Source organism: Oncorhynchus mykiss, chromosome 14 (assembly GCF_013265735.2).
Source record: "Oncorhynchus mykiss isolate Arlee chromosome 14, USDA_OmykA_1.1, whole genome shotgun sequence".
Lineage (NCBI taxonomy): Eukaryota > Metazoa > Chordata > Actinopteri > Salmoniformes > Salmonidae > Oncorhynchus > Oncorhynchus mykiss.
In genome coordinates, this window is record NC_048578.1 from 28,185,584 (window position 1) to 28,207,811 (window position 22,228).

The 22,228-nt window shown below is 46.6% G+C and overlaps 1 protein-coding gene across 2 annotated transcripts in view; it reads left to right on the forward strand.

The window, feature by feature from the left end:
• Positions 1-22,228, forward strand: part of LOC110487766 (cytoplasmic FMR1-interacting protein 2) — a 64,176-nt gene that overhangs the window by 28,522 nt on the left and 13,426 nt on the right. For both annotated transcript variants that reach the window (XM_036943248.1, XM_036943249.1), the window contains exons 8-25: positions 4,820-4,948; positions 7,189-7,293; positions 8,223-8,311; positions 8,679-8,916; positions 9,119-9,271; positions 11,494-11,633; positions 11,981-12,128; positions 12,316-12,469; positions 15,274-15,430; positions 15,608-15,704; positions 15,814-15,890; positions 15,983-16,091; positions 17,669-17,788; positions 18,176-18,375; positions 18,564-18,651; positions 18,757-18,900; positions 19,044-19,134; positions 19,858-19,988. In XM_036943248.1, coding sequence (XP_036799143.1) covers positions 4,820-4,948; positions 7,189-7,293; positions 8,223-8,311; positions 8,679-8,916; positions 9,119-9,271; positions 11,494-11,633; positions 11,981-12,128; positions 12,316-12,469; positions 15,274-15,430; positions 15,608-15,704; positions 15,814-15,890; positions 15,983-16,091; positions 17,669-17,788; positions 18,176-18,375; positions 18,564-18,651; positions 18,757-18,900; positions 19,044-19,134; positions 19,858-19,988 — 2,370 coding nt within the window. The remainder of the gene's footprint in view (positions 1-4,819; positions 4,949-7,188; positions 7,294-8,222; positions 8,312-8,678; positions 8,917-9,118; positions 9,272-11,493; positions 11,634-11,980; positions 12,129-12,315; positions 12,470-15,273; positions 15,431-15,607; positions 15,705-15,813; positions 15,891-15,982; positions 16,092-17,668; positions 17,789-18,175; positions 18,376-18,563; positions 18,652-18,756; positions 18,901-19,043; positions 19,135-19,857; positions 19,989-22,228) is intronic.

Consider the following 22,228-nt stretch of genomic DNA (forward strand, 5'->3'; position numbering starts at 1 on the left):
ACAGTGTGTGTATTTCTCTGTAGTGTCTGCAGTAATAATGTGTATATTTCTCTGTAGTGTCTGCAGCAGCAGTACTAGTGTGTATATTTCTCTGTAGTGTCTGCAGCAGCAGTAATAGTGTGTATATTTCTCTGTAGTGTCTGCAGTAATAGTGTGTATATTTCTCTGTAGTGTCTGCAGTAATAATGTGTATATTTCTCTGTAGTGTCTGCAGCAGTAGTAATAGTGTGTATTTTTCTCTGTAGTGTCTGCAGCAGCAGTAATAATGTGTGTATTTCTCTGTAGTGTCTGCAGTAATAGTGTGTGTATTTCTCTGTAGTGTCTGCAGCAGCAGTAATAGTGTGTGTATTTCTCTGTAGTGTCTGCAGTAATAGTGTGTGCATTTCTCTGTAGTGTCTGCAGTAATAGTGTGTGTATTTCTCTGTAGTGTCTGCAGCAGCAGTACTAGTGTGTATATTTCTCTGTAGTGTCTGCAGTAATAATGTGTATATTTCTCTGTAGTGTCTGCAGTAATAATGTGTATATTTCTCTGTAGTGTCTGCAGCAGCAGTACTAGTGTGTATATTTCTCTGTAGTGTCTGCAGTAATAATGTGTATATTTCTCTGTAGTGTCTGCAGTAATAGTGTGTATATTTCTCTGTAGTGTCTGCAGCAGCAGTAATAGTGTGTATATTTCTCTGTAGTGTCTGCAGCAGCAGTAATAATGTGTGTATTTCTCTGTAGTGTCTGCAGTAGCAGTACTAGTGTGTGTATTTCTCTGTAGTGTCTGCAGTAATAGTGTGTATATTTCTCTGTAGTGTCTGCAGCAGCAGTACTAGTGTGTATATTTCTCTGTAGTGTCTGCAGTAGCAGTAATAATGTGTATATTTCTCTGTAGTGTCTGCAGCAGCAGTACTAGTGTGTATATTTCTCTGTAGTGTCTGCAGTAGCAGTAATAGTGTGTATATTTCTCTGTAGTGTCTGCAGCAGCAGTACTAGTGTGTATATTTCTCTGTAGTGTCTGCAGTAGCAGTAATAGTGTGTATATTTCTCTGTAGTGTCTGCAGCAGCAGTACTAGTGTGTATATTTCTCTGTAGTGTCTGCAGTAGCAGTAATAGTGTGTGTATTTCTCTGTAGTGTCTGCAGCAGCAGTACTAGTGTGTATATTTCTCTGTAGTGTCTGCAGTAGCAGTAATAGTGTGTATATTTCTCTGTAGTGTCTGCAGCAGCAGTACTAGTGTGTATATTTCTCTGTAGTGTCTGCAGTAATAGTGTGTATATTTCTCTGTAGTGTCTGCAGTACTAGTGTGTATATTTCTCTGTAGTGTCTGCAGCAGCAGTACTAGTGTGTATATTTCTCTGTAGTGTCTGCAGCAGCAGTAATAATGTGTATATTTCTCTGTAGTGTCTGCAGTACTAGTGTGTATATTTCTCTGTAGTGTCTGCAGTACTAGTGTGTATATTTCTCTGTAGTGTCTGCAGTAATAGTGTGTATATTTCTCTGTAGTGTCTGCAGCAGCAGTAATAGTGTGTATATTTCTCTGTAGTGTCTGCAGTAATAGTGTGTATTTCTCTGTAGTGTCTGCAGCAGCAGTACTAGTGTGTATATTTCTCTGTAGTGTCTGCAGTAATAGTGTGTATATTTCTCTGTAGTGTCTGCAGCAGCAGTAACAGTGTGTGTATTTCTCTGTAGTGTCTGCAGTAATAATGTGTATATTTCTCTGTAGTGTCTGCAGCAGCAGTACTAGTGTGTATATTTCTCTGTAGTGTCTGCAGCAGCAGTAATAGTGTGTATATTTCTCTGTAGTGTCTGCAGTAATAGTGTGTATATTTCTCTGTAGTGTCTGCAGTAATAATGTGTATATTTCTCTGTAGTGTCTGCAGCAGTAGTAATAGTGTGTACTTTTCTCTGTAGTGTCTGCAGCAGCAGTAATAATGTGTGTATTTCTCTGTAGTGTCTGCAGTAATAGTGTGTGTATTTCTCTGTAGTGTCTGCAGCAGCAGTAATAGTGTGTGTATTTCTCTGTAGTGTCTGCAGTAATAGTGTGTGTATTTCTCTGTAGTGTCTGCAGTAATAGTGTGTGTATTTCTCTGTAGTGTCTGCAGCAGCAGTACTAGTGTGTATATTTCTCTGTAGTGTCTGCAGTAATAATGTGTATATTTCTCTGTAGTGTCTGCAGTAATAATGTGTATATTTCTCTGTAGTGTCTGCAGCAGCAGTACTAGTGTGTATATTTCTCTGTAGTGTCTGCAGTAATAATGTGTATATTTCTCTGTAGTGTCTGCAGTAATAGTGTGTATATTTCTCTGTAGTGTCTGCAGCAGCAGTAATAGTGTGTATATTTCTCTGTAGTGTCTGCAGCAGCAGTAATAATGTGTGTATTTCTCTGTAGTGTCTGCAGTAATAATGTGTGTATTTCTCTGTAGTGTCTGCAGCAGCAGTACTAGTGTGTATATTTCTCTGTAGTGTGTGCAGTAATAGTGTGTATATTTCTCTGTAGTGTCTGCAGTAATAGTGTGTGTATTTCTCTGTAGTGTCTGCAGCAGCAGTAATAGTGTGTATATTTCTCTGTAGTGTCTGCAGTAATAGTGTGTATATTTCTCTGTAGTGTCTGCAGTAATAGTGTGTATATTTCTCTGTAGTGTCTGCAGCAGCAGTAATAATGTGTGTATTTCTCTGTAGTGTCTGCAGCAGCAGTAATAATGTGTATATTTCTCTGTAGTGTCTGCAGTAATAGTGTGTATATTTCTCTGTAGTGTCTGCAGCAGCAGTAATAGTGTGTATATTTCTCTGTAGTGTCTGCAGCAGCAGTAATAATGTGTGTATTTCTCTGTAGTGTCTGCAGTAATAATGTGTGTATTTCTCTGTAGTGTCTGCAGCAGCAGTACTAGTGTGTATATTTCTCTGTAGTGTCTGCAGTAATAGTGTGTATATTTCTCTGTAGTGTCTGCAGTAATAGTGTGTGTATTTCTCTGTAGTGTCTGCAGCAGCAGTAATAGTGTGTATATTTCTCTGTAGTGTCTGCAGTAATAGTGTGTGTATTTCTCTGTAGTGTCTGCAGCAGCAGTAATAGTGTGTATATTTCTCTGTAGTGTCTGCAGTAATAGTGTGTATATTTCTCTGTAGTGTCTGCAGCAGCAGTAATAGTGTGTATATTTCTCTGTAGTATCTGCAGCAGCAGTAATAATGTGTGTATTTCTCTGTAGTGTCTGCAGCAGCAGTAATAGTGTGTGTATTTCTCTGTAGTGTCTGCAGTAATAGTGTGTATATTTCTCTGTAGTGTCTGCAGCAGCAGTACTAGTGTGTATATTTCTCTGTAGTGTCTGCAGTAATAATGTGTATATTTCTCTGTAGTGTCTGCAGTAGCAGTACTAGTGTGTATATTTCTCTGTAGTGTCTGCAGCAGCAGTAATAGTGTGTGTATTTCTCTGTAGTGTCTGCAGTAGCAGTAATAGTGTGTATATTTCTCTGTAGTGTCTGCAGCAGCAGTAATAGTGTGTATATTTCTCTGTAGTGTCTGCAGTAATAGTGTGTATATTTCTCTGTAGTGTCTGCAGTAATAGTGTGTATAATTCTCTGTAGTGTCTGCAGCAGCAGTAATAATGTGTATATTTCTCTGTAGTGTCTGCAGCAGCAGTAATAGTGTGTATATTTCTCTGTAGTGTCTGCAGTAATAGTGTGTATATTTCTCTGTAGTGTCTGCAGTACTAGTGTGTATATTTATCTGTAGTGTCTGCAGCAGCAGTAATAGTGTGTATTTCTCTGTAGTGTCTGCAGCAGCAGTAATAATGTGTATATTTCTCTGTAGTGTCTGCAGTAATAATGTGTATATTTCTCTGTAGTGTCTGCAGCAGCAGTACTAGTGTGTATATTTCTCTGTAGTGTCTGCAGTAATAGTGTGTATATTTCTCTGTAGTGTCTGCAGCAGCAGTAATAGTGTGTATATTTCTCTGTAGTGTCTGCAGTAATAGTGTGTATATTTCTCTGTAGTGTCTGCAGTACTAGTGTGTATATTTCTCTGTAGTGTCTGCAGCAGCAGTACTAGTGTGTATATTTCTCTGTAGTGTTTGCAGTAATAGTGTGTATATTTCTCTGTAGTGTCTGCAGTACTAGTGTGTATATTTCTCTGTAGTGTCTGCAGTAATAGTGTGTATATTTCTCTGTAGTGTCTGCAGTACTAGTGTGTATATTTCTCTGTAGTGTCTGCAGTACTAGTGTGTATATTTCTCTGTAGTGTCTGCAGTAATAGTGTGTATATTTCTCTGTAGTGTCTGCAGCAGCAGTACTAGTGTGTATATTTCTCTGTAGTGTCTGCAGTAATAGTGTGTATATTTCTCTGTAGTGTCTGCAGCAGCAGTACTAGTGTGTATATTTCTCTGTAGTGTCTGCAGTAATAGTGTGTATATTTCTCTGTAGTGTCTGCAGTAATAATGTGTATATTTCTCTGTAGTGTCTGCAGTAATAATGTGTATATTTCTCTGTAGTGTCTGCAGCAGCAGTACTAGTGTGTATATTTATCTGTAGTGTCTGCAGCAGCAGTAATAGTGTGTATATTTCTCTGTAGTGTCTGCAGTAATAGTGTGTATATTTCTCTGTAGTGTCTGCAGTAATAGTGTGTATATTTCTCTGTAGTGTCTGCAGTAATAGTGTGTATATTTCTCTGTAGTGTCTGCAGTAATAGTGTGTATATTTCTCTGTAGTGTCTGCAGTAATAGTGTGTATATTTCTCTGTAGTGTCTGCAGTAATAGTGTGTATATTTCTCTGTAGTGTCTGCAGTACTAGTGTGTATATTTCTCTGTAGTGTCTGCAGTAATAGTGTGTATATTTCTCTCTGTAGTGTCTGCAGCAGCAGTTGGAGGTGATTCCTGGCTATGAGGAGTTGTTAGCAGACATTGTCAACATCAGTGTTGATTACTATGAGAACAAGATGTACCTGACGCCCAGTGAGAAACACATGCTGCTCAAGGTAAGAGCCTCATCTAGCTCTTTGTCTTACCTGCCTTTCTCTAGATACCTGTCTCTGTCTGGATCTTAACTACCTGTTTCTGTCTGGATCTTAACTACCTGCCTTTCTCTAGATACCTGTCTCTGTCTGGATCTTAACTACCTGCCTTTCTCTAGATACCTGTTTCTGTCTGGATCTTAACTACCTGCCTTTCTCTAGATACCGGTCTCTGTCTGGATCTTAACTACCTGTCTCTGTCTGGATCTTAACTACCTGCCTTTCTCTAGATACCGGTATCTGTCTGGATCTTAACTACCTGTCTCTGTCTGGATCTTAACTACCTGCCTTTCTCTAGATACCTGTCTCGGTCTGGATCTTAACTACCTGCCTTTCTCTAGATACCTGTCTCTGTCTGGATCTTAACTACCTGCCTTTCTCTAGATACCTGTCTCGGTCTGGATCTTAACTACCTGCCTTTCTCTAGATACCTGTCTCGGTCTGGATCTTAACTACCTGCCTTTCTCTAGATACCTGTCTCGGTCTGGATCTTAACTACCTGCCTTTCTCTAGATACCTGTCTCTGTCTGGATCTTAACTACCTGCCTTTCTCTAGATACCTGTCTCGGTCTGGATCTTAACTACCTGCCTTTCTCTAGATACCTGTCTCTGTCTGGATCTTAACTACCTGCCTTTCTCTAGATACCTGTCTCGGTCTGGATCTTAACTACCTGCCTTTCTCTAGATACCTGTCTCGGTCTGGATCTTAACTACCTGCCTTTCTCTAGATACCTGTCTCTGTCTGGATCTTAACTACCTGCCTTTCTCTAGATACCTGTCTCGGTCTGGATCTTAACTACCTGCCTTTCTCTAGATACCTGTCTCTGTCTGGATCTTAACTACCTGCCTTTCTCTAGATACCTGTCTCGGTCTGGATCTTAACTACCTGTTTCTGTCTGGATCTTAACTACCTGCCTTTCTCTAGATACCTGTCTCTGTCTGGATCTTAACTACCTGCCTTTCTCTAGATACCGGTATCTGTCTGGATCTTAACTACCTGCCTTTCTCTAGATACCTGTCTCTGTCTGGATCTTAACTACCTGCCTTTCTCTAGATACCTGTCTCTGTCTGGATCTTAACTACCTGCCTTTCTCTAGATACCTGTCTCTGTCTGGATCTTAACTACCTGCCTTTCTCTAGATACCTGTCTCTGTCTGGATCTTAACTACCTGCCTTTCTCTAGATACCTGTCTCTGTCTGGATCTTAACTACCTGCCTTTCTCTAGATACCTGTTTCTGTCTGGATCTTAACTACCTGTCTCTGTCTGGATCTTAACTACCTGTCTCTGTCTGGATCTTAACTACCTGCCTTTCTCTAGATACCTGTCTCTGTCTGGATCTTAACTACCTGCCTTTCTCTAGATACCTGTTTCTGTCTGGATCTTAACTACCTGCCTTTCTCTAGATACCTGTTTCTGTCTGGATCTTAACTACCTGCCTTTCTCTAGATACCTGTCTCTGTCTGGATCTTAACTACCTGCCTTTCTCTAGATACCTGTTTCTGTCTGGATCTTAACTACCTGCCTTTCTCTAGATACCGGTATCTGTCTGGATCTTAACTACCTGCCTTTCTCTAGATACCGGTATCTGTCTGGATCTTAACTACCTGTCTCTGTCTGGATCTTAACTACCTGCCTTTCTCTAGATACCTGTTTCTGTCTGGATCTTAACTACCTGCCTTTCTCTAGATACCTGTTTCTGTCTGGATCTTAACTACCTGCCTTTCTCTAGATACCGGTATCTGTCTGGATCTTAACTACCTGCCTTTCTCTAGATACCGGTATCTGTCTGGATCTTAACTACCTGTCTCTGTCTGGATCTTAACTACCTGCCTTTCTCTAGATACCTGTCTCGGTCTGGATCTTAACTACCTGTCTCTGTCTGGATCTTAACTACCTGCCTTTCTCTAGATACCGGTATCTGTCTGGATCTTAACTACCTGTCTCTGTCTGTATCTTAACTACCTGCCTTTCTCTAGATACCTGTTTCTGTCTGGATCTTAACTACCTGCCTTTCTCTAGATACCTGTCTCTTTCTGGATCTTAAAATGCTAATAGCCTCCTTACTCTTGCTTAGCGGTCCTCAACTGTAGCTTCCAGTAGTGTTCAGAATATGTAGAGTTATATCTGAATGTCCGTCAAATATCATTGATCCAGCTTTGTATAAGATCACTGTGTTTATGTGTGTGTATCTGTGTGTGTCAGGTGATGGGTTTTGGTCTCTATCTGATGGACGGTAACGTCAGTAACATCTACAAACTAGACGCCAAGAAGAGGATCAACCTGGGAAAGATTGACAAATTCTTCAAGGTCAGTGTGTGTGTGCTCCACACCAAAACAGCCATCTAACTTTTCATTGTGGCTCTGTCTGTACTTTCACATCATGATATTCTTTGATCACCCTCCTCCCCTTTTCTGTGTGTGTGTGTCTTGTTTGATTCCTTCCTGACTGAATCATCTCTGTCTGTCTGTCTGTCTGTCTGTCTGTCTGTCTGTCTGTCTGTCTGTCTGTCTGTCTGTCTGTCTGTCTGTCTGTCTGTCTGTCTGTCTGTCTGTCTGTCTGTCTGTCTGTCTGTCTGTCTGTCTGTCTGTCTGTCTGTCTGTCTGTCTGTCTGTCTGTCTGTCTGTCTGTCTGTCTGTCTGTCTGTCTGTCTGTCTGTCTGTCTGTCTGTCTGTCTGTCTGTCTGTCTGTCTGTCTGTCTGTCTGTCTGTCTGTCTGTCTGTCTGTCTGTCTGTCTGTCTGTCTGTCTGTCTGTCTGTCTGTCTGTCTGTCTGATTCTCTCTCTTTTTCTCTTTCTTTCTCTCTCTGTCTGTCTGTCTGATTCTCTCTCTTTTTCTCTTTCTTTCTCTCTCTGTCTGTCTGTCTGATTCTCTCTCTTTTTCTCTTTCTTTCTCTCTCTGTCTGTCTGTCTGATTCTCTCTCTTTTTCTCTTTCTTTCTCTCTCTGTCTGTCTGTCTGATTCTCTCTCTTTTTCTCTTTCTTTCTCTCTCTGTCTGTCTGTCTGATTCTCTCTCTTTTTCTCTTTCTCTCTCTCTCTGTCTGTCTGTCTGATTCTCTCTCTTTTTCTCTTTCTCTCTCTCTCTGTCTGTCTGTCTGATTCTCTCTTTTTCTCTTTCTCTCTCTCTCTGTCTGTCTGTCTGATTCTCTCTCTTTTTCTCTTTCTCTCTCTCTCTGTCTTGTTTGATGCTTTCCTGACTGAAGCCCTCTCTCTCTCTCTCTGTCTTGTTTGATGCCTCAGCTGCAGGTGGTGCCTCTGTTTGGAGACATGCAGATAGAACTATCACGTTACATAGAGACCAGCGCCCACTACGAGGAGAACAAGTCCAAGTAAGAACATCAGCCATCTTTAGCTCATAAATTCAGACCTCTAACAAGTCCTGAACCCCAGCTCCTAACTCACAGGTGTCAAACTCATTCCACGGAGGGCCGAGTGTCTGCAGGTTTTCACTCCTCCCTTGTACTTGACTGATGAAATAAGGTCACTGATTAGTAAGAAATTCGCTTGCCTGGTTGTTTAGGTCTTAATTGGACACAAATTGAAAGGAAATAGAAAAAAACAGCATACACTCAGCCCTCCATGGAGGCCCTCCCCCCTATCCCCTGACTCTCTCTCTTGTAGGTGGACATGTACCCAGAGCTTCACCTCCCCCAGTACAACCTATGTGAACCCTGACCTCTAACCTCTCTCCTACAGGTGGACGTGTACCCAGAGCTCCATCTCTCCCCAGTATAACCTGTGTGAGCAGATGGTTCAGATTCGTGATGACCACATCCGGTTCATCTCTGAGCTGGCTCGCTACAGTAACAGTGAGGTAGTGACCGGGTCAGGTCTGGACAGTCAGAAATCAGATGAGGAGTACAGGGAACTGTTTGACCTGGCACTCAGAGGGTTACAGCTGCTGTCCAAGTGGAGCACACACGTCATGGAAGTGGTGAGTAGGGGTGTGTGTGTGTGTGTGTGTGTGTGTGTGTGTGTGTGTGTGTGTGTGTGTGTGTGTGTGTGTCAAAGAAGGGGCAGTGTGTAGTCCGTTCTTGGTCCCATAAAAATATCATTATTTGAATGAATAAAGTCATTATATTTCTACCAGGTCCTGTGATTTTCAGTTTACTCTGACACCATATTCTCTCTCTCAGTACTCATGGAAGTTGGTCCACCCGACAGATAAGTTCTGTAACAAGGACTGTCCTGGCACAGCGGAGGAGTATGAGAGAGCTACACGTTACAACTACACCTCAGAGGAGAAGTTTGCCCTGGTCGAGGTCATCGCCATGATCAAGGGACTGCAGGTCAGAAACACACACTGTACCTACAGAGAGCTTTGTCATGACATCGTTGGGAGACTTACAGAATAGTAACATAGCAGCATTTCACCACCGTGCATCTTGGTTGAAATGTGGCTACATTGGTGGTGATGATGGTGGAGGTAATGGAGGTGGTGGTGATGATGATGGAGATGATGGTGAATGAGGTGGTGGTGATGGTGGTGATGATTATGGAGGTGGTGGTGGTGGTGATGATTATGGAGGTGGTGGTGGTGGTGATGATGATGATGATGATGAATGAGGTGGTGGTGATGATGATATGGTGATGATGATGATGGAGGTGGTGGTGAATGAGGTTGTGGTGATGTAGGTGGTGATGATGGTGGTGGTGATGATGATGGAGATGGTGGTGAATGTGGTGGTGGAGGTAATGGAGATGGTGGTGGTGGTGGTGATGGTGGTGATTATGATGGTGAATGAGGTGGTGATGATGGTGGTGATTATGATGGTGAATGAGGTGGTGGTGATGATGATGATGGAGGTGGTGGTGGTGATGGTGATGGTGAATGAGATGGTGGTGATGATAATGGAGGTGGTGGTGGAGGTAATGGAGGTGGTGGAGGTAATGGAGGTGGTGGTGGTGATGATGTTGAGGTAATGGAGTTGGTGGTGGTGATGGTGAATGAGGTGGTGGTGATGATGGTGGTGGAGGTGGTGGTGGTGGTGGTGGAGGTGGTGATGATGTGGAGGTGGTGATGATGTGGAGGTGGTGATGATGTGGAGGTGGTGATGATGTGGAGGTGGTGGTGATGGTGGAGGTGGTGATGATGTGGAGGTGGTGGAGGTGGTGATGATGTGGTGGTGGAGGTGGTGATGATGTGGAGGTGGTGGTGATGGTGGAGGTGGGGATGATGTGGAGGTGGTGGTGATGATGTGGAGGTGGTGGAGGTGGTGATTATGTGGAGGTGGTGATTATGTGGAGGTGGTGATTATGTGGAGGTGGTGGTGGAGGTAATGGAGGTGGTGATGATGGTGGAGGTGGTGATGATGGTGGAGGTGGTGATGATGGTGGAGGTGGTGATGATGGTGGAGGTGGTGATGATGGTGGAGGTGGTGATGATGTGGAGGTGGTGGTGATGGTGGAGGTGGTGATGATGTGGAGGTGGTGGTGATGATGTGGAGGTGGTGGAGGTGGTGATTATGTGGAGGTGGTGATTATGTGGAGGTGGTGATTATGTGGAGGTGGTGATTATGTGGAGGTGGTGGTGGAGGTAATGGAGGTGGTGATGATGGTGGAGGTGGTGATGATGGTGGAGGTGGTGATGATGGTGGAGGTGGTGATGATGGTGGAGGTGGTGATGATGTGGAGGTATTTATTTTTGTGTGTATTTTGTTATGGTGGTGGTGATGGAGGTGGTGGTGGTGGAGGAGGGGCTGGTTGTGGTGGTGGTGATGATGATGGTGGTGGTTGTGATGGTGTTTGTGGTGGTGGTGGTTGTGATGGTGGTGGTGGTTGTGATGGTGGTGGTGGTTGTGATGGTGATGGTGCTATTTGGTATTTTTGGGGGTATTATGGAAGAGGGGGTGGTTGTGGTGGTGGATGGGGTGGTTGTGGTGGTGGTTGTGGTGGTGGAGGGGGTGGTGGAGGGAGTGATGGTGGTGGAGGGAGTGATGGTGGTGGAGGGAGTGATGGAGGTGGTGATGGTGATGGTGATGGAGGTGGTGATGGTGATGGAGGTGGTGATGGTGATGGAGGTGGTGATGGAGGGGGGGGGGTGGTGATGGAGGTGGTGATGGTGATGGAGGTGGTGATGGTGATGGAGGTGGTGATGGAGGGGTGGTGATGGTGATGGTGGTGGTTGTGATGGTGCTATTTGGTATTTTTGGGGGTATTATGGAAGAGGGGGTGGTTGTGGTGGTGGATGGGGTGGTGGTGATAGTGATGGAGATGGTGGTGGTTGTGATGGTGATGGTGCTATTTGGTATTTTTGGGGGTATTATGGAAGAGGGGGTGGTTGTGGTGGTGGAGGGGGGGTGGTGGTGGTGATAGTGATGGAGATGGTGGTGGTTGTGATGGTGATGGTGCTATTTGGTATTTTTGGGGGTATTATGGAAGAGGGGGTGGTTGTGGTGGTGGAGGGGGGGTGGTGGTGGTGATAGTGATGGAGATGGTGGTGCTGGTGATATTTGTATTTTTTTTGTATATTATTATGGATGTGGTGATAATGAGGGTATCTGTGTTGTAGGTGTTGATGGGTCGTATGGAGAGCGTATTCAACCAGGCCATAAGGAACACCATCTATGCAGCCCTGCAGGACTTTGCCCAGATGACCCTCAGGGAGCCTCTACGTCAGGCCGTACGCAAGAAGAAGAACGTTCTCATCAGGTACCATACTGGCTGCACTCATTCTTGTTCAACTAGTAACACATTTCAGGCAAGATAACCTCCTAAGATGTTCTGTAACATCTTGTTTTCTAGGTGGTCTTGATAAATAAAAAAAACACCTTGAAAAAAAGGTTCAAGTCCCCTCAAAGGCTCATGTGTGCATATGGCACAATTCTCACTGTTTGCTAGAGACAGAATAACCATGGACCTTCTATAGTTAGCTAGTCTGTCCTAAATGGCACCCTAACCCCATGGGCACTACATAGGGAATAGTGTTCCATTTGGGTTACGTCAGATGGTCATTTCCTATAATGCTGATTCTCTGATAACCCTTGGTCTCTCTCTAGTGTCCTGCAGGCAATCCGTAAGACCATCTGTGACTGGGAGGGGGCTCGGGAGCCTCCCAATGACCCCTGTCTCAGGGGGGAGAAGGACCCCAAGGGAGGGTTCGACATCAAGGTGCCCCGCAGAGCTGTGGGACCCTCGAGCACACAGGTACACCAGGGGGAGAGAGAGAAGGATAACAGAGGGCTAGGGGAATTAGGAACAGGGGATGGAAGAGACAGATGTTGGTCAGGGATAAAGGCAGGTTGTAGGGGCAGGATCAAGTACAGGGACTTTGAAGGGAAATGGTAAGAATAGTATTATTTCGTTTTTTCTCACTCTCTCCCTGTCTCGCTAGCTGTACATGGTTCGTACCATGCTGGAGTCGTTGATAGCTGATAAGAGTGGTTCTAAGAAGACTCTACGCAGCAGTCTGGATGGACCCATAGTACTGGCTATAGAAGACTTCCACAAACACTCCTTCTTCTTCACTCACCTGCTCAACTTCAGCGGTATGTACACACACACACACACACACACACACACACACACACACACACACACACACACACACACATGCTTTCCTATCAGGGCTCAGGATAAGACCCATATGCAGACAGTTAGAATAACAGACGTTTATTATAAAACGGGGCAGGCAAACTATAGGTCAGGGCAGGCAGAGGTCCAGGGCCGTGTCAAAGTGTACAGAACGACAGGCTCAGGGTCAGGGCAGGCAGAGGTAAGTAAGTAATCCAGGGCAGTGTCAAAGGTTACAGAACGTCAGGGTCAGGGTCAAGGCAAGCAGAGGTCAGTAATCCAGGGCAGTGTCAAAGGGTACAGAACGTCAGGGTCAAGGCAAGCAGAGGTCAGTAATCCAGGGCAGTGTCAAAGGGTACAGAACGTCAGGGTCAGGGTCAAGGCAAGCAGAGGTCAGTAATCCAGGGCAGTGTCAAAGGGTACAGAACGTCAGGGTCAGGGTCAAGGCATGCAGAGGTCAGTAATCCAGGGCAGTGTCAAAGGTTACAGAACGTCAGGGTCAGGGTCAAGGCAAGCAGAGGTCAGTAATCCAGGGCAGTGTCAAAGGGTACAGAACGTCAGGGTCAGGGTCAAGGCAAGCAGAGGTCAGTAATCCAGGGCAGTGTCAAAGGGTACAGAACGTCAGGGTCAGGGTCAAGGCAAGCAGAGGTCAGTAATCCAGGGCAGTGTCAAAGGGTACAGAACGTCAGGGTCAATGCAAGCAGAGGTCAGTAATCCAGGGCAGTGTCAAAGGGTACAGAACGTCAGGGTCAAGGCAAGCAGAGATCAGTAATCCAGGGCAGTGTCAAAGGGTACAGAACGTCAGGGTCAAGGCAAGCAGAGGTCAGTAATCCAGGGCAGTGTCAAAGGGTACAGAACGTCAGGGTCAGGGTCAAGGCAAGCAGAGGTCAGTAATCCAGGGCAGTGTCAAAGGGTACAGAACGTCAGGGTCAGGGTCAAGGCAAGCAGAGGTCAGTAATCCAGGGCAGTGTCAAAGGGTACAGAACAAATGATCAAAACCGGGATAACTAGAAAACATGTGTTCAAGAAAACAGGAGTAGGAAAAACACGCTGGTAGGCTTGACGAGACAAACTGGCAACAGGCAAACAGAACACCGGTATACATGCACAGCGGAGAATGGGGAAGATGGGCAACACCTGGAGGGGTTGGAGACAATCACAAGGACAGGTGAAACAGATCAGGATGTGACACTTTCTTACACTACCACCCTCAAGATCGTCATCAATCCCCACCTTGTACTTTTTTCTTTCCTTTCCCTCCTGTAATAATATCATGTTATTCACCTTCTGTCCTGTAATAATATCATGTTATTCACCTCCTCCTGTAATAATATCATGTTATTCATCTCCTTCTGTAATAATATCATGTTATTCACCTCCTCCTGTAATAATATCATTTTATTCACCCCCTCCTGTAATAATATCATGTTATTCTCCTTCTGTCCTGTAATAATATCATGTTATTCATCTCCTCCTGTAATAATATCATGTTATTCACCTCCTCCTGTAATAATATCATGTTATTCACCTCCTCCTGTAATAATATCATGTTATTCACCTCCTCCTGTAATAATATCACGTTATTCTCCTTCTGTCCTGTAATAATATCATGTTATTCACCTCCTCCTGTAATAATATCATGTTATTCACCTCCTCCTGTAATAATATCATGTTATTCTCCTTCTGTCCTGTAATAAAATAATGTTATTCACCTCCTCCTGTAATAATATAATGTTATTTACCATCCCTCCTGTAATAATATCATGTTATTCACCTCCCCTCCTGTAATAATATCATGTTATTCACGCCCCTCCTGTAATAATATCATGTTATTCTCCTTCTGTCCTGTAATAATATCATGTTATTCACTTCATCCTGTAATAATATCATGTTATTCACCTCCCCTCCTGTAATAATCATGTTATTCACTTCATCCTGTAATAATATCATGTTATTCACTCCCCTCCTGTAATAATATAATGTTATTCTCCTTCTGTCCTGTAATAATAGCATGTTATTCACTCCCCTCCTGTAATAATATCATGTTATTCTCCTTCTGTCCTGTAATAATATCATGTTATTCACCTCCTCCTGTAATAATATCATGTTATTCACCTCCTGTAATAATATCATGTTATTCATCTCCTCCTGTAATAATATAATGTTATTCTCCTTCTGTCCTGTAATAATATCATGTTATTCACCTCCTCCTGTAATAATATCATGTTATTCACCTCCTGTAATAATATCATGTTATTCTCCTTCTGTCTTGTAATAATATCATGTTATTCACCTCCTCCTGTAATAATATCATGTTATTCACCTCCTGTAATAATATCATGTTATTCTCCTTCTGTCCTGTAATAATATCATGTTATTCATCTCCTCCTGTAATAATATCATGTTATTCTCCCCCCCTCCTGTAATAATATCATGTTATTCTCCCCCCTCCTGTAATAATATCATGTTATTCACCCCACCTCCTGTAATAATATCATGTTATTCTCCCCCCCTCCTGTAATAATATCATGTTATTCACCCCACCTCCTGTAATAATATCATGTTATTCACCTCCCCTCTTGTAGAGGTGGTGCAGCACTGCTGTTACTACATAAGGTCGATGCCCACGCTGAAATCTAATTGGGGGGGATTTTCCACAATGCTGGAAGGGGGACCCCGAGTGAAAAGGGACACTGCAGCACTGTTGTTTCCTGTCTCAAATGTGGTTCAGAAAGTGCTTCCTCTAATAATGTCATGTTATTCCCTTCCCATCCTGCAGAGGCGCTGCAGCACTGCTGTGACCTGTCTCAGCTGTGGTTCAGAGAGTTCTTCCTGGAGTTGACCATGGGTCGCAGGATCCAGTTCCCCATCGAGATGTCCATGCCCTGGATTCTCACAGATCACATTCTGGAGACCAAGGAGCCATCCATGATGGAGTAAGACCCTGTTTAGACCACTCTGTGTGTGTGTGTGTGTGTGTGTGCAGGTGAGAAAGAGGAAGTGATGGAAAGTGACAGAAAGATGGTGTGTGTTTGTCTCTCTGTTGTCATTGTGTCCATACTGAGTCTGTGTGTGTTTGTGCCTGCTGATGCCATCCTGACTGTTTCTCCCAGGTATGTGTTGTACCCTCTGGACCTCTACAATGACAGTGGCTACTACGCTCTGACCAAGTTCAAGAAACAGTTCCTCTACGATGAGATCGAGGCTGAGGTAAACTAGCACAAAACAAAGATGGCCGCCTCAGAAATCAAATAATGACAAGTAATTCATCGGCAATCCCCACAAGAGTAGTGAGTTACGGATGCTGTTTTTCCTACAGGTGAACCTGTGCTTCGATCAGTTTGTCTACAAGCTGGCTGACCAGATATTTGCCTACTACAAAGCCATGTCTGGAAGGTAAGCGACGGCTGGAAACTGAATCATGTTGATATGGGGTGGGGGGGTTAAATCAAGCAGTGAAGGATGTTGTTGTGTGTTTTGCTCCACAGTGTCCTCCTGGACAAGCGTTTCAGGGCAGAGTGTAAAAACTATGGTGTGATCATCCCCTACCCCCCCTCCAACCGTTATGAGACGCTGCTCAAACAGAGACACGTACAGGTAGGTCTGTCTTACATCGCCCTGGAATACACCCTGGCAAGGGTGACCACAGTCCTGCCTTTTGGCCCTTTGTTACTTACAAAAAGCATGTGTCTAATGGAGAGCTACAAAGGAAGGAAATAGCCGATTTAAACCGACAGATAAAAGGTCATTTCGTAAAACTTGAGGCTCTCTATGCTTATTAGTTGCGCTTCAATTAGCTTGCTAGCTAGTTTGGTGCAGCGGGAGGGAGATTTATTTTGTGTGTGGTGGGAGGGGGGATTATTAATGTGTTGGCTACACTGTCCTGCGAATGTCCCGAAAAATCATCCCGCTGTCCCGAATTTGGGTATTTAAACTTGGTCACCCTAGTCCTGTCATACGCCGCCCTGTCATACGCCGCCCTGTCATACGCCGCCCTGTCATACGCCGCCCTGTCATACGCCGCCCTGTCGTACGCCGCCCTGTCGTACACCGCCCTGTCGTACGCCGCCCTGTCGTACGCCGCCCTGTCGTACGCCGCCCTGTCGTACGCCGCCCTGTCGTACGCCGCCCTGTCGTACGCCGCCCTGTCGTACGCCGCCCTGTCGTACGCCGCCCTGTCGTACGCCGCCCTGTCATACGCCGCCCTGTCATACGCCGCCCTGTCATACGCCGCCCTGTCAATGGCCGCCCTGTCAATGGCCGCCCTGTCAATGGCCGCCCTGTCGTACGCCGCCCTGTCGTACGCCGCCCTGTCGTACGCCGCCCTGTCGTACGCCGCCCTGTCGTACGCCGCCCTGTCGTACGCCGCCCTGTCGTACGCCGCCCTGTCGTACGCCGCCCTGTCGTACGCCGCCCTGTCGTACGCCGCCCTGTCGTACGCCGCCCTGTCATACACCGCCCTGTCATACACCGCCCTGTCATACACCGCCCTGTCATACACCGCCCTGTCATACGCCGCCCTGTCATACGCCGCCCTGTCATACGCCGCCCTGTCATACGCCGCCCTGTCATACGCCGCCCTGTCAATGGCCGCCCTGTCAATGGCCGCCCTGTCATACGCCGCCCTGTCATACGCCGCCCTGTCATACGCCGCCCTGTCATACGCCGCCCTGTCATACGCCGCCCTGTCATACGCCGCCCTGTCATACGCCGCCCTGTCATACGCCGCCCTGTCATACGCCGCCCTGTCAATGGCCGCCCTGTCAATGGCCGCCCTGTCATACGCCGCCCTGTCATACGCCGCCCTGTCATACGCCGCCCTGTCATACGCCGCCCTGTCATACGCCGCCCTGTCATACGCCGCCCTGTCATACACCGCCCTGTCATACACCGCCCTGTCATACGCCGCCCTGTCATACGCCGCCCTGTCATACCTGTCATTGCGGTACACTTTCAGAGATCTTTGTGAGACTGACCACATGGTCAGTTTTTAACATTAAATCACACAACACCTCTCTCTCCTCTCCTCTCTCTAATTTCCTACTCTCTTCCCCCTCTCCTCTCTCTCTACCGCACTCCTTTCCTCACTCTATCTCTCTCATCCTCTTCCACCTCTCTCACTCTCTTCCCTCCCTCCCTCCCTCTCTCTCATCCTGTCCTCTCTCTCTCTCCAGCTCCTAGGTCGCTCCATCGATCTGAACCGTCTGATCACCCAGAGGATCTCAGCAGCCATGTACAAGTCTCTGGACCAGGCCATCAGTCGCTTTGAGAGTGAAGACCTCACCTCCATTGTGGTGAGAACCAGGAGAGGGGCATACTGTATACTGTGGTCTCAACCTTCACACACACACACACACACAACCCTCCTTCACACTCCCAGTCCTGGGTCATATGTACTCTCTCAGATAGCATACTGTCAGTCCTTGGTAACATATCACACACTAGGCTCATTCTCATAGGCCCTTTCCTGTCCTCTGGGGCCCATGACCTACTGGCCACATTATATTACCAGCTTTAATTATCTGTCTCACCATTCCACCCATCAGCAGTTGATGTTGTTTATGATGTTGATTTTTCTCTCCCATGACTCAATCACTCACTACCCCACCCCTCTCTCTCTTTTTCCCTCTCTCTCACTCACTACCCCACCTTTCTCTCTCACACACCACTCCACCCATCAGGAGTTGGAGTGGCTGATGGACATCAACAGACTGACTCATCGTCTGCTTTCGAAGCACATGACCCTGGACAGCTTCGACGCCATGTTCCGTGAGGCCAACCACAACGTGTCTGCCCCCTACGGACGCATCACGCTCCATGTCTTCTGGGAACTCAACTTTGACTTCCTCCCCAACTACTGCTACAACGGCTCCACCAACCGGTCAGTGGGGGGGGGGGGGTCATTATTGATAGTCTCGGACATGTTCCCTAGCTTACAGTTCTTTGCAGGTCTACCAATACATCGCTCAGGTTCAGCAGTTGGTTATCTATATTCCATTTAGTCATTACCTAAGTGGACTCCTGCTCATGACCCCTTACCTCTAGCTCGTTCATTCTTTGTGTCCTCAGCTTCGTGCGGACTGCCATCCCCTTTACCCAGGAGCCTCAGCGAGACAAGCCGGCCAACGTGCAGCCGTACTACCTGTATGGGTCTAAGGTATGTACTGTATACGGTCTCCTATTTGAGTACAACTCTAGAAATGAGAAACATTTGTAACTATTTTGAGAGCATGCTTCTGATGTTTTTTTCACCCTCCCCCAGCCTCTGAACATTGCCTACTCCCACATCTATAGCTCCTACAGGAACTTCGTAGGCCCGCCCCACTTCAAAACCATCTGCCGTCTCCTTGGTTACCAGGGCATCGCCGTGGTGATGGAGGAACTGCTCAAGATAGTCAAGAGCCTGGTATTATGGGCTATTTGTGTCTTTTACTATTGTCTGAATGTACTCCTACATACCAGCGCTCTGTTAAAAACACTATATCCAACTAATCTCATCTTTTTACCCTCCTTCTCCCTCTTCATCTTCCTCTTCTCTTTCCTCTCTAGTTGCAGGGCACTATCCTGCAGTATGTGAAGACTCTGATCGAAGTGATGCCCAAGATCTGTCGCCTGCCGCGCCACGAGTACGGATCCCCAGGTCGGTTGATGTACTGTAGTCAGATGTAGTTCAGTGAATGTCTAGGCTTTATCTCAGAGGGCTAACACAGCCATGACTCATACAGACAATCCAGGTTTGAAACCCAGTTGGTCCCAGACAATAAAACTTCCTGTTGTTGCCCAATCATATTACAGTCGTCTGACAGATCAAATGAGATATGCAGGTTTACCATGTCTCTCTATGACCAGGGATTATAGGCTAGGTAGATTAGGGGTGTTCTGTACCGTAACAGGCTGTACTGAACATTTAATGGACTTCCTGTATGCCTGATCTCGGTCATAGAGAGCACAGTGACGGAATATACATCGTCATAGTCAACAGGATGCAGTTCATAATCCTACCATACCTGGATGTTCCATAATGATACTGATGTGTGCCTATCAGTCAAGGACAGTCCCTTTCGTAGTATAACTCCATGTGATCAGATCTGTTGTTTTAACATTTAACTCTTTTCACTTTGAAGATGTAACTTTTAACTGTGTTCAGGCCTTATTGGCCACATGCACTTGTATAATCTCCACCCAGCACAGCCAGAAGAGGACTGGCCACACCTCAGAGCCTGGTTCCTCTCTAGGTTTCTTAGCCCCTGTGCTTCTACATCTGCATTGCTTGCTCTTTGAGGTTTTAGGCTGGGTATCTGTAACAGTGCTGATGTAAAAAGGGCTTTCTAAAATACATTGATTGATTGTCCTTCCCTGCCAGGTATCCTTGAGTTCTTCCACCACCAGCTGAAGGACATTATAGAGTACGCAGAGCTGAAGACTGACGTCTTCCAGAGTCTCAGAGAGGTGGGGAACGCCATCCTCTTCTGTCTGCTCATCGAACAAGCTCTGGTGAGTCCCTCCTCCTCTTCTCCTCTTTCACTTCTTTCCTTTCCTCTCCTCTGTTCTGTCCTTCCCTCCTTTTCCCACCCTTTTCTGCTTCACCTGTATACCTTTGTTTCTCTTTACCCTTCCCCTCTCATTCTCTCATCACCTCTCCACTCTCCCTCCTCTCCCCTCTCATACTCTCCCCTCTCATACTCTCATCACCTCTCCCCTCTCATACTCTCATCACCTCTCCCCTCTCATACTCTCATCACCTCTCCCCTCTCCCTCCTCTTCCCTCTCATACTCTCATCACCTCTCCACTCTCCCTCCTCTCCCCTCTCATACTCTCATCACCTCTCCCCTCTCATACTCTCATAACCTCTCCCCTCTCATACTCTCATCACCTCTCCCCTCTCATACTCTCATCACCTCTCCCCTCTCCCTCCTCTCCCCTCTCATTCTCTCATCACCTCTCCCCTCTCCCTCCTCTCCCCTCTCCCCTCTCATACTCTCATCACCTCTCCCCTCTCATACTCTCATCACCTCTCCCCTCTCATACTCTCATCACCTCTCCCCTCTCCCTCCTCTCCCCTCTCATACTCTCATCACCTTTCCCCTCTCATACTCTCATCACCTCTCCCCTCTCATACTCTCATCACCTCTCCCCTCTCATACTCTCATCACCTCTCCCCTCTCCCTCCTCTCCCCTCTCATTCTCTCATCACCTCTCCCCTCTCCCTCCTCTCCCCTCTCCCTCCTCTCCCCTCTCCCTCCTCTCCCCTCTCCCTCCTCTCCCCTCTCATACTCTCATCACCTCTCCCCTCTCCCTCCTCTCCCCTCTCATACTCTCATCACCTTTCCCCTCTCATACTCTCATCACCTCTCCCCTCTCATACTCTCATCACCTCTCCCCTCTCATACTCTCATCACCTCTCCCCTCTCCCTCCTCTCCCCTCTCATTCTCTCATCACCTCTCCCCTCTCCCTCCTCTCCCCTCTCCCTCCTCTCCCCTCTCCCTCCTCTCCCCTCTCATACTCTCATCACCTCTCCCCTCTCCCTCCTCTCCCCTCTCATACTCTCATCACCTTTCCCCTCTCATACTCTCATCACCTCTCCCCTCTCATACTCTCATCACCTCTCCCCTCTCATACTCTCATCACCTCTCCCCTCTCCCTCCTCTCCCCTCTCATTCTCTCATCACCTCTCCCCTCTCCCTCCTCTCCCCTCTCCCTCCTCTCCCCTCTCATACTCTCATCACCTCTCCCCTCTCATACTCTCATCACCTCTCCCCTCTCATACTCTCATCACCTCTCCCCTCTCCCTCCTCTCCCCTCTCATTCTCTCATCACCTCTCCCCTCTCCCTCCTCTCCCCTCTCCCTCCTCTCCCCTCTCCCTCCTCTCCCCTCTCATACTCTCATCCCCTCTCCCTCCTCTCCCCTCTCATACTCTCATCACCTCTCCCCTCTCCCTCCTCTCCCCTCTCCCTCCTCTCCCCTCTCATACTCTCATCACCTCTCCCCTCTCATACTCTCATCACCTCTCCCCTCTCATACTCTCATCACCTCTCCCCTCTCCCTCCTCTCCCCTCTCCCTCCTCTCCCCTCTCCCTCCTCTCCCCTCTCATACTCTCATCACCTCTCCCCTCTCATACTCTCATCACCTCTCCCCTCTCCCTCCTCTCCCCTCTCATACTCTCATCACCTTTCCCCTCTCATACTCTCATCACCTCTCCACTCTCCCTCCTCTCCCCTCTCATACTCTCATCCCCTCTCATACTCTCATCACCTCTCCCCTCTCATACTCTCATCACCTCTCCCCTCTCATACTCTCATCACCTCTCCCCTCTCCCTACTCTCCCCTCTCATACTCTCATCACCTCTCCCCTCTCATACTCTCATCACCTCTCCCCTCTCATACTCTCATCACCTCTCCCCTCTCATACTCTCATCACCTCTCCCCTCTCATACTCTCATCACCTCTCCCCTCTCATACTCTCATCACCTCTCCCCTCTCATACTCTCATCACCTCTCCCCTCTCATACTCTCATCACCTCTCCCCTCTCATACTCTCATCACCTCTCCCCTCTCATACTCTCATCACCTCTCCCCTCTCCCTCCTCTCCCCTCTCATACTCTCATCACCTCTCGACTCTCCCTCCTCTCCCCTCTCATACTCTCATCACCTCTCCCCTCTCCCTCCTCTCCCCTCTCCCTCCTCTCCCCTCTCATACTCTCATCACCTCTCCCCTCTCATACTCTCATC